This window comes from Myxocyprinus asiaticus, chromosome 25 (genome assembly GCF_019703515.2).
Source record: "Myxocyprinus asiaticus isolate MX2 ecotype Aquarium Trade chromosome 25, UBuf_Myxa_2, whole genome shotgun sequence".
Classification (NCBI taxonomy): Eukaryota; Metazoa; Chordata; class Actinopteri; order Cypriniformes; family Catostomidae; genus Myxocyprinus; species Myxocyprinus asiaticus.
Window position 1 is genome coordinate 37,866,093 of NC_059368.1, and position 16,355 is coordinate 37,882,447.

At 39.3% G+C, this 16,355-nt stretch overlaps 1 protein-coding gene across 2 annotated transcripts in view; it reads left to right on the plus strand.

Annotated features, from left to right (window-relative positions):
- LOC127415765 (DNA polymerase zeta catalytic subunit-like) overlaps positions 1-16,355 on the plus strand; it is a 130,948-nt gene that overhangs the window by 74,550 nt on the left and 40,043 nt on the right. Inside the window, exons 12-19 of one of the 2 annotated variants that reach the window (XM_051654656.1) lie at positions 1,030-1,172; positions 1,286-5,108; positions 7,438-8,321; positions 9,022-9,110; positions 9,232-9,357; positions 9,635-9,821; positions 13,312-13,423; positions 13,536-13,651. In XM_051654656.1, the coding sequence (XP_051510616.1) occupies positions 1,030-1,172; positions 1,286-5,108; positions 7,438-8,321; positions 9,022-9,110; positions 9,232-9,357; positions 9,635-9,821; positions 13,312-13,423; positions 13,536-13,651 (5,480 nt within the window). The remainder of the gene's footprint in view (positions 1-1,029; positions 1,173-1,285; positions 5,109-7,437; positions 8,322-9,021; positions 9,111-9,231; positions 9,358-9,634; positions 9,822-13,311; positions 13,424-13,535; positions 13,652-16,355) is intronic. The other variant, XM_051654657.1, reaches the window with a different exon arrangement.

Genomic DNA, 16,355 nt, shown 5'->3' on the forward strand with positions numbered 1-16,355 from the left:
GGGACAAAGATCTAACATTTAGGAGAAATTTCCTCTGGTCTGATGAAACAAAAATGTAACTTTTTGGCCATAATGACCATCATTATGTTTGGAGGAAAAAGGGTGAGGCTTGCAAGCCAAAGAACACCATCCCAACCATGAAGCATGGGGGTGGCAGTATCATGTTGTGGGGGTGCTTTGCTGCAGGAGGGACTGGTGCACTTCACAAATTAGATGACATCATGAGGAAGGAAAATTATGTGGATATACTGAAGCAACATCTCAAGACATCAGCCATGAATTTAAAGCTCGGTCACAAATGGGTCTTCCAAATGGACAATGACCCCAAGCATACCTCCAAAGTTGTGGCAAAATGGCTTAAGGACAACAAAGTCAAGGTGGCCATCACAAAGCCCTGGCCTCAGTCCGATAGAAAATTTGTGGGCAGAACTGAAAAGGTGTGTGCGAGCAAGGAGGCCTACAAACCTGACACAATTACACCAGTTCTGTCTGGAGGAATGGGCCAAAATTCCAACAACTTATTGTGAGAAGCTTGTGGAAGGCTACCCAAAACATTTGACCCAAGTTAAACAATTTAAAGGCAATGCTACCGAATACTAACAAAGTGTATGTAAACTTCTGACCCACTGGGAATGTGATGAAAGAAATAAAAGCTAAAATAAATCATTCTCTCTACAATCATTCTGACATTTCACATTCTTAAAATAAAGTAGTGATCCTAACTGACCTAAGATAGGGAATGTTTTCTATGATTAAATATCAGGAATTGTGAAAAACTGAGTTTAAATGTATTTGGCCAAGGTGTATGTAAACTTCTGCCTTCAACTGTATGTATATATACATGTGAATTGTTTTTCCAAATGAAGGTTTTGTTAGATTTGACTAACTTCTTGGCACAGATTTGTCCCCAAACTATAGCTAAGTAAACCCACAGCAGTCAAATGTCTGTGCCTGTGTGAGTCATGATATTTAATTTTTTAATTCGGTGACCCATTGTTTATTCAATATCTGTGTTGCCTCCCTGCACAGATTATGTGTGAAAGAAGCAAATGAAAGCTCTAGTGAGGAGCAGCAGGCCTCTTCAGATGAGGAGATGGACTGGAGGGGAAGTTGTTCTTTCCTTGCTGATCTGTCCATTCAACAGTTGGATGGGACAGCTGATGAGAACAGTGGTAAGCAGCAGTTTAATGAAGAGTAAAATGAAGTTCAGTGAAAACTATGATTACTGTTGGCACTTTCAAACTTTAAAATTTTTTTTTTTTTTTTTTTTTTTTTTTTTTTGTAGATTCATCACTGACAGATAAAGGATCCCGGACACATTCATCTTTAACAGCAGCAGACAAATTCCTTGGTAGCAGAAATGTTTTTCCAAATGAAGCTGATCGTTTGGAGCCGCCGTCCTCTACTAAAATTATCCTTGAGTACAAATGTGCTGAGCGAAGACCCACTCAAGAGGATTCATCGGATACGCTTTTCAAAAGTCAAGAGGCAATTGAATGTTCAACTGGATTAAGAGTTAATAAAGACATTCCATATATTCCGCCTGTTAAACACCCAATCACTTGCAACATGGCAAATATATCCCAAATTGATACTGACAAAATAGGTGTACTCCCTTTGTACACAGATGAAAACCAAGCCACTGGCCTTAACCAGCCAGATTCTGATGGCTTGTTGTTTGGAAACACTAAACTTTCCCTGAGCAGGAAAAAATATAGCAGTATTAAAAATGTGGAAAAGAACCCTTTATCCATCCTGGAGAATCACAGGAGCTTCTCAGTAAGTTACTCAGAGCTGATGAACACCATGACTGAGATAGAGCCAAGTCCCAAAGACTGCAGAAGTACAGTGATAAGGAGATTTGACCAGACACAAAGTCCTGTGGAGGAGAGCCAGCCTTTGGCCCCAAAGGAGGGTGAGACAGGACATGGCAGTAAAGAGGGAGATGTTGGGGAACTGAAAATAAGGTATGAGGACTACCAAGAAAATAAAACCGAGAGGACTATTGTTGCACAGCAGGAGGCACACTACAAATTTTTCCCCAGTGTTATCCTCTCTAACTGTCTTTCCAGACCTATCAAAAAACAGGTCACGAGCAAGACTGGGGATAGCTGCTGTACCTTAGATCATCCTGAACAGCGAAGGTTAAAGTTGACCAAAAAGAGATCCACATTAGGTCAAAAAAGAGTAAGTCCTGTGAGGACCCCAGCTCCAATGAAAGAGGAAGCCACACCATTTCCTTGTGTCACTCTGGGCTCTCTCAACCAGAAAGAAAGGGATAGAAAGGTCGACATAGACAGTTCAGATCCACCAGCTATTAAAAGCTTAATTGAGAGCTTGGTAGAGGATGAACTCGCAGATATCCCCACCAAAGTCTCTTGCACCAAGGTTTCCAGTTTGCCAGGGAGCAAATACACCTTGCGGGCAAAAAGAAAATTGAGTCATGAAAGTGAGGATGGAGGCCGTTTTATTTCCCGTTCTTTTAAACAAGCTTCGGTGCATCATGAAGGTGTTAAAGACAACCCTGTCTTTAGCCAAAAAAAGAGAAAGCTGTCTAAAAAAGAGCCTCCAATCATCATCAAGTATATAATTATCAACAGATTCAAAGGTCAGAAGAACATGCTGGTGAAGATTGCTAAAATTAATGCTGATGAACCTCACACAGTTTTAACCACAGAAAAGCTTGCAGAGTACAAAAAGCTTGCTCCTCTCAAAGAATTCTGGCCCAAAGTCCCAGAGTCAACAGCAGTGAAGTACCCGCTGGCTGAGCCAAAAGTAAAGAAATGCCCCAAACGAAAAATCAAGGTCAATCCAGCATCAAAGAGGGCTAGTACATCCCCAAAATCCAGATGTGCACAAGCCAGTCAGACCAAAAGGACAAAGAGGGTTAAAACAGCATTAACTTTGCCCAAATTACCCACTCCATGGCCTTGTTATAATGATTTTACCGATGATTACTGTACAGAGTATTCTGATGTGATGGTGGAGTTGGGTTATTCATCTGAAAGAGCCCCCAGTCCTTCCGATTCAACTCCACCTAGATGTTGGTCACCTACTGACCCTTTATTGGAATCAAATTCAAATGATCATCTCATAAACCCCCATAATGACCCATGTCTTGGTTCATCCTATCAGTTACTGACTGTAAAACCGTACAGAAGCATCCTTCAAGACAGAATCAGGAGATCCAGGCCTAAAAAAGCTTCTGCTAACAGCCCAAAAAGAAGGGCTAAGATAACAGCAAAGCCAGTGGACAATGATTCTGTGAAAACAGAGAATTCACAAAGGAAAAGAAATCGAGTGAGAACGCAAAAGAAACATTGTGAAAGTATTGAGGGGACTGTTCTCGGAGTCGGCACATCTTTATCTCAGAAAGGCAGGACGCGAAGCAAGAAACAAATATCTGGAAACTCCTTGTCAATTAAAGGGAGTAATAACTTGCAGACTCCACTTCCTGATCACACGGCCCCTCTTCCTTCCTCATCTGATGACTTGACTCCTTTCCAGCATCCCATTTCTCTAAAAAGAAGTCAAGAGGACCTCACTGCTAGTTGTTCAGATTCACAAACAAGCACCAAGATTGAAAAAATGTCAGATCAAGATGATGTTTTTGTCTTCAATGCAATTACCTCAAGTACACAAGACTCACACATTGTCCCCAATACCTTTATTGAAAAGTCTCTGAATAGTATTCTCTCCCCAGCCACAAAGACTGTAGGGCATCCATGTTCTGTTATCACATACAGCAGATCCAATTCAAGATCTCAAAGCGTGAGTCGAGATGGGACTTTCATGCTAAATCCCTATGAATTTAAATCTGACATCTCAAGCCAGGAAGAGAGACCCAGAACCGTACTGCATTCACAATCAAACACAAAAATAACCATAAAATCAAGAAGACAGCCAACAAAAAAGAAAGATAATGTAGCATCTCTGTCTGATCCACCCTCTGAAAAGAGTGCAATTAAAGATGAACCACATACTGATCTTACTTTGTCCTCGGGTCCCAAAAGTGGAGAATTATGTGCCTTTGAGATGCCCTCTGGGTTGGCTGTCTTGAAGGAGCATCTCCAGAAGAGGCAACACAAGGCAGGACATGGACCACAGGAAAATGTTCACATGACTGAAAATGCATCATCCACCATTCAGCCCATTGATGTTTCAAAAACGGCCAAATCTAAAACAGCCCCTTCAAGGAACCCAAGAGCTGCAAGAAATAAAGTTCCAAAAGAGTTGATGTCCACGAGCAAGAGAAGTAATAAAAGTAAACAAGATAATTTGGTGACACTTGACAAAATATCATCAGATGACAGTCCTGTGTTTTTGTCTGACCCTGGCTTTGACAGCTGCTGCTCCATTGAGGATAGTTTATCCCCAGAGATCCCAAACAATTACAGCTTTGATATCAATGCCATTGGCCTGACTGAGTTTTCCTGTCTTTATTCTGGTAACCAGTTTGTGTTAACTGACAAGAGCTTGCCTCAGAAGTTCCTTAGTGATGTCAGTCAGGAGGCAATCAATGTCCTGGTTGAAGGGCTGGGGAACAGGGCACAAAAAGTGTTTGAGGTTGATGAGAACACCAAGCATGGACAGGACTGGCATAAGTCTAGGGCTCTTAGTCCAGAGCTCTTTGACAAGTCAACTTCTGAAAATGGCAGAATTGTTCCAAATGAGGTGTCTCTGCTTGATTCGGAGAGGATCTTTAGCAGAGATTGGGGGAGCTCTTTAGGAAAAATCCATGGACTCAGCCACTTTCAGGACTTTCACTTTGAAAAGAGAGATGTTTTTCTTGACCCAGAACCCTTTCTCCCCCTCACTTCTGCTTCTTTTGCTGATAATCGTGTTTCACCAAGTACCAATCTCCTAGATGGCAGTGATGCTTTAAATTCAGCAACCCCAAGCAGTTCCCCACAATCTATCAACTCACTGTCCCAGCTGAGGAATGGAGGTCAGACTTTAAAGAGTGGAGGAACTCGCATTCTAAAACCACTCATGTCTCCACCTACTCAGGAAGAGATCTTGGCTCCTCTAATGGATCTGGACCTCTCAGAAGCCACCTACCAGGAACCATTCTGCAGTGACCCATCAGATGCACCTTTGAAGCCAAGGTAAGAACATTGCATTTATAATGGATCCGCCCTTATGAATTTTACAAATGGTTTGTGTTTGTACTAGGGATGCACGATATATCGGTGACCGTTATATTGTTGGCCGATTACTGGGAAATTAAAATGATTATCTTGCCGGTAGCGGAATTACCACCAATATTTTCTCCGATATTTGTTACGGTTTGTTTGCTTGCACCTACTCTCCTGGTCAGGCAGTCTCAAGCATCAATGCACTTTTGCACGCAGAGCTTGTGTGAACCGGACAGGGTTTTCAACGTTCTAAGAGGATTATTTCTATATCTATATCTGTTACATTGTTTTGGGGCTTGTATTAATCAGCATCATCTGCTGTAACTACAGGTGCATCTCAATAAATTAGAATGTCGTGGAAAAGTTCGTTTATTTCAGTAATTCAACTCAAATTGTGAAACTCGTGTATTAAATAAATTCAGTGCACACAGACTGAAGTAGTTTAAGTCTTTGGTTCTTTTAATTGTGATGACTTTGGCTCACATTTAACAAAAACCCACCAATTCACTATCTCAAAAAATTAGAATACATCATAAGACCAATAAAAAAAACATTTTTAGTGAAATGTTGGCCTTCTGGAAAGTATGTTAATTTACTCTATATGTACTCAATACTTGGTAGGGGCTCCTTTTGCTTTAATTACTGCTTCAATTCGGCGTGGCATGGAGGTGATCAGTTTGTGGCACTGCCGAGGTGGTATGGAAGCCCAGGTTTCTTTGACAGTGGCCTTCAGCTCATCTGCATTTTTTGGTCTCTTGTTTCTCATTTTCCTCATGACAATACCCCATAGATTCTCTATGGGGTTCAGGTCTGGTGGGTTTGCTGGCCAGTCAAGCACACCAACACCATGGTCATTTAACCAACTTTTGGTGCTTTTGGCAGTGTGGGCAGGTGCCAAATCCTGCTGGAAAATGAAATCAGCATCTTTAAAAAGCTGGTCAGCAGAAGGAAGCATGAAGTGCTCCAAAATTTCTTGGTAAACGGGTGCAGTGACTTTGGTTTTCAAAAAACACAATGGACCAACACCAGCAGATGACATTGCACCCCAAATCATCACAGACTGTGGAAACTTAACACTGGACTTCAAGCAACTTGGGCTATGAGCTTCTCCACCCTTCCTCCAGACTCTAGGACCTTGGTTTCCAAATGAAATACAAAACTTGCTCTCATCTGAAAAGAGGACTTTGGACCACTGGCAACAGTCCAGTTCTTCTTCTCCTTAGCCTAGGTAAGACGCCTCTGACATTGTCTGTGGTTCAGGAGTGGCTTAACAAGAGGAATACGACAACTGTAGCCAAATTCCTTGACACGTCTGTGTGTGGTGGCTCTTGATGCCTTGACCCCAGCCTCAGTCCATTCCTTGTGAAGTTCACCCAAATTCTTGAATCGATTTTGCTTGACAATCCTCATAAGGCTGCGGTTCCCTCGGTTGGTTGTGCATCTTTTTCTTCCACACTTTTTCCTTCCACTCAACTTTCTGTTAACATGCTTGGATACAGCACTCTGTGAACAGCCAGCTTCTTTGGCAATGAATGTTTGTGGCTTACCCTCCTCGTGAAGGCTGTCAATGATTGTCTTCTGGACAACTGTCAGATTAGCAGTCTTCCCCATGATTGTGTAGCCTAGTGAACCAAACTGAGAGACCATTTTGAAGGCTCAGGAAACATTTGCAGGTGTTTTGAGTTGATTAGCTGATTGGCATGTCACCATATTCTAATTTTTTGAGATAGTGAATTGGTGGGTTTTTGTTAAATGTGAGCCAAAATCATCACAATTAAAAGAACCAAAGACTTAAACTACTTCAGTCTGTGTGCATTGAATTTATTTAATACACGAGTTTCACAATTTGAGTTGAATTACTGAAATAAATGAACTTTTCCACGACATTCTAATTTATTGAGATGCACCTGTATATTTTCCATATTCTGTTAAGCCAGTCATTTGTATTTATACATCTGTAATATAGACACACTTCTGGGTTACGTTACATTCACCAAACCTTAAATAGCAGCACTTAAGATTTGGTCCAGATTCCAAACTTAAAAATAACATGTATTTTATTTGAAGTCATTTTTCATGAATTTGCTAGCAGCTCAATTTCAAAGGTTTAAAAGGCAAAAAAGTTAAATTATCGGGAATTGGTATCGGCCGCAATTAGCGGTGAATTATCGGTTATTTCTGCCTAGAAATCCCATAACGGTTAACCCTAGGTTGTATCATTGTTAAATATGTTTTTTTTAGCTAATTGCTCCAAGTAATTAAGATAAATCAAATCCAGAACCATTCTCACTTTTCTCAGGGAGGTTGGTGGTCGAAAGTTGACATTGGAAACCAGATTAGCAAATGAACTAGCTGAGTTTCATGGGGACTTGTCTCAAGAGGGCTTGCAGTTTTGGAAACTTGCATTTTCTGCCATGACATATCCAGGCTCTGCACCAACCCATGCTTCTAAAGACTTAATAACTACCAAGGACCAAGCCCCATCCTCTGGCAGTGATCAAAAGGTGATCATGCTCCCCTGCAAAAGTGCTCCAAGCTGGGAACAGGTGCAGCTTTGGCTGCAGGCCAAAAAACAGTATGAATGTCTTCAGAGGAATAGGAAACAAATGGGTGGCCAGACAATTGCAGAGTTAAAGCAGAGCACATATGACAGGACCTCACCTCAGAAGAAGGACTTGGATTCACTTTGCTCAGATAATTGTGATATGGGTCTTGAAAAAGCTTCACAGTTGCAGAGTATGAAGAGGAATGGCTTGAGTTTACCACTCCATATTTCACCAGTTAAGGCAGCTTCATCTAACAGTAGCCCTAAGAGCATGAAATATATCTTGGACACTGAGGCCAAAGATCAGAAGTGGGAGGTAAACAAAGGCAGTCAGGTTACTTCCTTAAGCTCACCTGAGCTTCCTACATGGCAACAAAGCCATGAAGATTTTAAACAGAATGAAGACAATACAAATTTGTCTGATGGATTACCATCCCTCCAGATGGATCAGTCGCATCATAATCTCTATTGCACTTATCGTGAAAATGCACAGCCAAATGACCTCTTGAGCCCATCTCTTTTTTCTATTAAATACCAAGTTTCAGATGTGAAAAACTCTTATCTGCTCCATAGCACACCTGTCCTTAGGAGAAGCACTGATGACGATGGGTCTATCTGCAGTCCAACAAAGTATGAGGGTAAAGTATTACTGCATTTACTTCCTTGAAGCTTGTGTCTTGTTGTCCAGCCATATTATCTGTTGCTTCTGCAATGAGAAGTTTCGGTTTTATGCTTCTCTGACATCAGTGTTGGGGAGTAACTTATTAAAAGTAGCAGCGGTACTGGCATAACTACATTATTTCATTTTCCAAAGAGTAGCAGTGTGGCTTCACAGAATGCTACATTTATAATTTTGTATTGCAAACTCAGCAGTGTTGCTGAGGGAGTAATCAAACGTGCTCTCCTAAACTTTCCTGTCATATATTGCAATCAGAACTTCTGATTGGAGAAATAAATAATATCATCTGATTGGTCTATAAAAATATTTTCTTTAAATAGCTTCAAAGTAGTTTGCCACTTTTTGTAAGTAACTTGCAATGTAGCAAACTACTTTTTAAAAGAGTAGCTTGACTGTAGTTTAACTACTTTGTTATGAGTAGCTTGTAGTGTGGGAAGCTACAGTTTAAAAGTAGCTTTCCCAGTACTATCTAAAATTAAAATGTTTTGTTTGTGCATCTTTTAAGATGACCTACTTAGTGAATCCACCTCAGTACAACTGTCAGTCTGTAAGGGTTATCTGTCTGTTTTTCATTAAAAATACAGAGTTGATGTTTTAAGCCTAGATATAGCCACTCACTGCAAAACTGTTTAATCCCTTTACAATCTTTTCTTGTGCAGATATGGAGCCCAGATCACGAAGGTTATATCTGAGGAGTGACAAAAACAAAGATGCTTTACGGAGAGTTTTGCTTACCACACAAATTAAGGTCAGATCAAAGGCTATGAATTTGTCTTACAAATCATCTGAAGCCACCATGCCCGAATTGTTTGGTGCTCAGTTTTAAATTGATTAGGGGTTTTATAGCATGTTTATTTTATCCAAAACAGAATCAGCTTGCTGCAATTAACGTTCCGAAGAGAGAGAACCCTCAGATCGAGGGTCCATCAATCTGCAATTCATATGGCTTTAAAGCCAGTATGCAGAACTTGCAGGAGGCCAAAGCGCTGCATGAGGTAAGATCTGGTTTTGACTGCCTTTGTTTACTGAGAACTGGTTTCATTCAACAGAGCAACTGATCAAATGTGCAAAAGCATTTGAGGGCAATTCTGCAAAAGTTCTACATTAACAAGTGCAGAAAAGTCTCATGTAGTCATGTTCATGACTAAAATTGCATGCCCCTGTTTGCCTTCATTAAAAACGTCATCTCTAATCACGCATGTTCAGGAACTCAAGTCTAATGTCATTGGGTTTGAAGTATTCTCATTTCAGGCTTTAATCCCCATGCTGTAGGTGCAGTACCTCACACTGATGAGCATGGAGCTCCATGCAAGGACCCGCCGAGACCTTGAGCCTGACCCTGAGTTTGACCCAATTTGTGCCTTATTCTACTGCCTCAGTTCTGATACCCCTCTCCCCAGTTCTGACACAATCCAGATGACCGGCACCATCGTTGTTGATAAAGATTGTTGTACTTCAGGTCAGATGCGTCACGATAAATCAACAAGCAATAAATGTTTTATTTTTTCTCCTAACAAGCCTTGACCGAAACAAGCAACATGCAACAACACAATTTTTGTCATGATGTGCTGGTTAGCCCCACACCAAGTAAAATCTCATTGGTCCAATATTCTGCTTCAAAAAGCAGTTTAATAGAGCGCAACAGTTTGTTTCTGGAAGCAGAAATCCTATTCTTTTTTTTTTTCCATAGGTGAATAGATTTTTAACACTGACTTATAAACCTTTAAAGGCAGACCTAACATGAGCTCCGAGATTGTTAATCAAAGGTATATGCTTCTGCTGAATTTCTGATGGCCTTTTCAAATTTTATTAAAAGTTATGTTTAATAGCGGAATTCCTGAGAAGGATATAGCAACAGGCCGAGTTCCAAAAATGGGCGGAAGCTCCAAACCGCCAGCAAAGATATACAGAGCCCCTAACCCTTTCCCTAATCCTAATCTTGTGTGGAAGTGTAGCCCCCTTTTGGAGCTGGCCCATCCCCCTTCTGGAGCAACCCCGCCCCCTTCTGGAGCTATCCCGTCCTCTTTTGGTGATTCCGCTCCCATTTGGAGACCTCCGGGCTGCAGCTATACCTACTTGGAATTCCTGGTGAAGAACTACACTATGCATGACCTAGAGAAAGATCCACCAATCTGAGAATCACAGCCAGTAAAGCCAATGACTGCCCACTACCATGATGCACTGTGAATGATGCAATCGAGTCCATCTGCCTACACTCTCAAACACTACTTGTAGATATCTGAATTTTTTGCACAGGGTTCGTACGGTCATGGAAATCCTGGAAAAGTCATGGAGTTTAGAAATTGTGTTTTCCAGGCCTGAAAATGTCAATGCCATTCTCTGTTAACCTTTCTCATCAACAATGCATTTCCGTTCACTGGATGTTTTTTGTTTTTGGCAGAAATACTCAAACCAGCTCATCTGGCACCATCAATCATTCCATGGTCGAAATCACTGAGATCACATTTTTTCCCCATTCTGATGGTTGATGTGAACATTAACTGAAGCTTCTGACCTGTATCTGCATAATTGTATGTACTGCACTGCTGCCACACGATTGGCTGATTAGATAATCGCATGGATGATTGTTGGTGCCAGACGGGCTGGTTTGAGTATTTCTGTAACTGCTGATCTCCTGGGATTTTCACACACAACAGTCTCTAGAATTTACTCCGGATGGTGCCAAAAACGAAAAACATCCAGTGAGCAGCAGTTCTGTAGACTGAAATGCCTTGTTGATGAGAGAGGTCAACAGAGAATGGCCAGACTGGTTTGAACTGACAAAGTGTATGATCTGCGCTCTGTACAATTGTGGTGAGAAGAATAGCATGCGGGTTGATGATGTTTTGGCGGCAAAAGGGGGACCTACACAATATTAGGCAGGTGGTTTTAATGTTGCGGCTGGTCAGTGTATATACTGTAGAGCCTATATATTTCGAAACATTCTCAGCTGTTTGGATGTGAGGCACCAAAATACAGGACAAACTGCGTTCCGTATTGATTTAATATTTAACACAATTCTGTTTCCTTTAGTTCTGAATGATTCCATATTAGGCTATTCGTGACGTTTTATATATTGAAGAACAAATGAAAGAAAAGCAGTCTATGATCGCAGTTTACACAGAATATGCATTTGAAGAGTTTCTCTCTCTGTGTCAGTGGTCCGAAAACAGTTTGCAAGAATTTCGTCTTTTGTGAAAGCAGCAAATAATCTCAGACCATCTCAGGAGTTTAATAAAATCCAGCGGTTTACATTTGACTATACATGCATAGCCTATATGCCTGCATATTTTCCACTATTTGAATAGGAAAAAAGTGGCTTTTAAAAAATCGAAGTGGGTATTAAAAAGCTGACAGTGAGACATCCAAAAAAAATGTGGTGAGAGGACAAGGCAAAAACAATGTGTTCACAGCAACAACAACAAATAAAATAAAATAAAAATAAAACTCTTGAATTATTACAAAGCAAATGCTATGTCATTGCTTTAGTGGTATTGTATAATGTTTTGACTGTTATATAGCCTACACAAACTAGGGCAGTCAATTGATTAAAAATGTAATCGAATTAATTACATGATATGGTGAGTAATTAATTGAATTAACCGGAATTTATCGCATATATAAATATTTGCTGAAAAAGCAGTAATTCAATAATAACAGTAATATACAATGATCAAATAACTATAAATAGTTATATTTAAATAATTATAAAAATAACATAAAATTATAATTTAGATAATTAAAATGCATTTTACATTATTGTGGCAGACAAGTAAAGTATTGATGAGACAAAAAGTGGCTTTTATTTATTTCCATATTATTGAACATAATCCAACAGTCCACAGCAATCCATTTAGCAATTGTATTAGTCAATCTGTCAGAGATTTATTTTATTATAAGGGCTTTTCTAAGGACGCGTCACTGTAATCATAAGTCAGACAAACGCTTTTGAGGCATTTCGCTTTGGTTGTCACGCCATAAACACATACATTTTAGTTCAATGTGTCAAGTTAAACGTGGTTTGAAACATGTCTTGAGATCTGTGTGTTCGGAATTGCGCTCCGTCTAACTGTGTTTGAATGCAAGAACGCGTTTTCATCTTTTGATGTTGCAAGGGTCAAGCAAGCCTGTGGTTTGTTCTACAGTTGTGCTTTGCCCATACAGCTTGAGTTTCGATTACTGCCCCCTGCTGAAAACAGGTGGTACTTCAAACTTGAATTGCTCCAATGGTAGACATATTCCGTATTATGGTCCGGGGACATGATTAATTGCGTTAATTTGTTTAACTTGTTATTTTTATATATAATCAATTGCACTGAATTAACACATTAAATCGACAGCCCTAGTAAAAACATTTGAAAACGCTGCAAAAGAGTTTTGGAAATTCATGAAAACGTAATGGAAAATATGTACGAACACTGTTTGCAGTGAAATTTTTATATATTGTTTTTATACTTGTAAACAACAACTTTAAATCAATACGTTTATGTTTTTCCATTGTTTTTAATTTGATTACGTCATTCAATACTTCATTGGATTGTAGTTTGCCCTCATTAAAGACAGTACACAGATTTGTACCTTTTGTTTGTGATGTTGTGATGCACCTCGGAGATGGCTGGTTTGGTTCATGGCTTAGAACTGGTTTATGAAGGATTTTATAAAATCCCTTGGTACTTCCGGAACCAAGACGGCTGAAAAAGTGGGCAGGCACTGTTGCGCTCTGTGAACATCATTCTGATTGGCTGTGATTTTTACCACTTTACAGAGTATTTTGCTTTCAATAAGAACAGAAAATTAATTGATGCATCAAAGTAATTGCGTTATGCCTAGCAAGGACACCAATGTCGTAGTCCTTGTTGTTTATTAGTTCTTATTAGGCAAGATGACCTGTTTCTTATAGTATTCACTATGTCTTTGTGTGTACATTTTTAATTCTGTTCTGATTTTAGCCTCAAGCAGCACAGCTCCTCTGCTTTTTAGATCTGGTGTGACAGGACTGCAGGTCACCTATGCCAGCGATGAGAAGGAGCTGTTTGAAAAGATCAATAACATAATGACAAAGTAGGTTAACCCTGTGCATTTTGGGTATTATTACCAGTACTTGTATGTGCTGATATCAAGAAAATATCAGTAGTCATGATGGGGTTACTCATAATGCCCCCACTTTTTGCAGGTATGACCCGGACATCCTGATTGGCTATGAGGTCCAGATGCACTCTTGGGGCTACCTACTGCAGCGGGCGTCAACACTGGGTGTGGACCTGTGCCAGCAGCTCTCCCGTGTCCCAGGTGAGGTTAGCTCAGCTAGCACAAGCATTGCTTTTTTTTAGTTTATGTGTTTGTTTGTTTGTTTAGAGCAGGATAATTCTTCATTTAGCAATATTTTATTAAATATTGCATATTCTCATTAAAAATGAATCTCCAGACTCTCCTCTCGCATGAGGAGTTACGGCACAAACACAATAGGCCATTCAAGAGAATTTATGGTGTTTAGAACAGCACCAGGTATAGAGGTAGTAAAACGGTGGGGCTTTGTGCGTACATCACTGTCATGCCAATTGTCAGGAATTTTTTTTAAACTGACCTTGTGTTTGTTACAGTACAGCAACCATTATAATGATAGTCTGTCATTGAAAACACAAGAACTGCACGCATACAGTTATACTTATTAGAGGTAGACCGATATATCGGTTTTACCGATTAATCGGTGCTGATAGTAACTATTGGTTATCAGCAAATATCTAGGCCGATATTTGCAGATAGTTTTATTATTATAATTATTGTTATTCCTCCATTTCTACAGTTAGAGTGGCTTGGTTCTACAGTATAGTACAGTAAATCTGTCATCAGTGATAAGCATATTTTCACTTCAATGCATATTTTGTTATTTTGAATAGATAATCAAGTGTTATAAATTGAAGCGAGAGCATGCAAAGAAAAATGTGGCCACATTGAAACGTGCCCTGTCATTACATACATTGTCTCTAACTTCATGTCTTGTGAATAATATTAATAAACATTATTTCTCATTATTTTTATATCAGTGGCGATTTCTCAGATTAGGCAAGGGTGGCAATGTCTCCTCAAAAATTCGGGTGAGCAAAATAAACGAATGTACAAAAATTAAACAAATAAAATATTACAAAATGTGAACTCAAACAATGTGTATATCAGTCATCTTTCTGCAGTAACTCTGTCAAACAGCAACACCCAGTGGATAAAGTTTCAGAGGGAGGCAGCGTATCTCATGCCTCCCTTCATTTCATTGCAATATCACTGAGTTAATACAGCATGGCGTGAATGTGAGTGGGTAACTGTGAAGTCACGTGAGGGGAGACATTGGCTTCATTTAGCGCTGATTCGTTCAATATGCTGTCAATCACTGCGATAGTGCCCGCCTCTCATGCTCTCGTCCTCACAGCGTGTCTCTGTAGATCGCTATGAATGGGACGAACTGATGTAAGTGTAGAAACTATTTGCACAGAAAACAACTAACTGACACAGAAAACTGCATTTTCGGTCACATCCAAATCAAAATGAATGTAAAATGACTCTCTCTTAAAGGTACAGATCCGTGGACCGTGCCATCCCAAACCCCGTGTTGTTTACCAAGGAGTAGATGACGGATGAACCAAAAATAGGATGACTATAAAAATAATAGGCAAACAGATGAAATAGACATGAAAATGCTTGTTGCTGTATTCTTGTAGGTATTGTTTTTGAGGCAACTACAAATTAATAATTGTAAAAAAAAAAAATGCATACACTTGAGTCTTTGATTTGACTTGATTTAATAAATAATGTTAATATCAACTTACAAAAATAAGTATTTCATAGTTATTTACAGTGCAAGTTAAAATTTATTTCACAAGTCTTCCCATACACAAATCTGATATATAGCAATAAACATCTATAATATTAATTTTTGTGGGCAAATATGTACATGTACATACAACACAAATTTGATGATAATAAACAGATTTAAGGAAAATGTGTTGCATATAGAACAACAGCTATTTTTAGTATATTGTTATTATGTTGTTGCATTTATAAGCAAAACATGTGACTTTTTAAATTATATATTTTTATGCAGGCCTACTTTTTCATATCATATGTTGTGATAAATCACATTTCAGATTTGTTTGGGTTTAACCTGAAAGCTATTTAAATGTCAATTGGAACTGAATAAGAATATATATATTGGACTTAACAAAATATGCATTGAAGTGAAAATATGCTTGTTACTGATGACAGATTTACTGTTAATGTGCTAAATGTGTAACTTATTCCATATAATAAAATCCCATTTCTCAACATACACTGCAAAATTATCACTTTCTCTGGATTTACTATTTATGGCTATGTGTTTGAGTAAAATGAACATTTTTGTTTTATTCTATAAAGTACTGACAACATTTCTCCCAAATTCCAAATAAAAATATTGTCATTTAGAGCATTTATTTGCAGAAAATGACAACTGGTCAAAATAACAAAAAAGATGCAGTGTTTTCAGACAAAGAAAACAAGTTAAACAACACAATACTGTTTTAACTTAAGAAGAGTTCAGAAATCAGTATTTGGTGGAATAACCCTGATTTTCAATCACAGCTTTCATGCATCTTGCCATGCTCTCTGCCAGTCTTTCACATTGCTGTTGGGTGACTTTATGCAACTCCTGGCGCAAAAATTCAAGTAGCTCGGCTTTCTTTGATGGCTTGTGGCCATCCATCTTCCTCTTGATCGTATTCCAGAGGTTTTCAATGGGGTTCAGGTCTGGAGGTTGGGCTGACCATGACAGGGACTTCATCTGGTGGTCCACCATCCACACCTTGATTGACCTGGCTGTGTGGCATGGAGCATTGTCCTGCTGGAAAAAACAATCCTCAGAGTTGGGGAACATTGTCAGAGCAGAAGGAAGCAAGTTTTTTTCCAGGATAATCTTGTATGTGGCTTGATTCATGCGACCTTCACAAAGATGAATCTGCCCGATTCT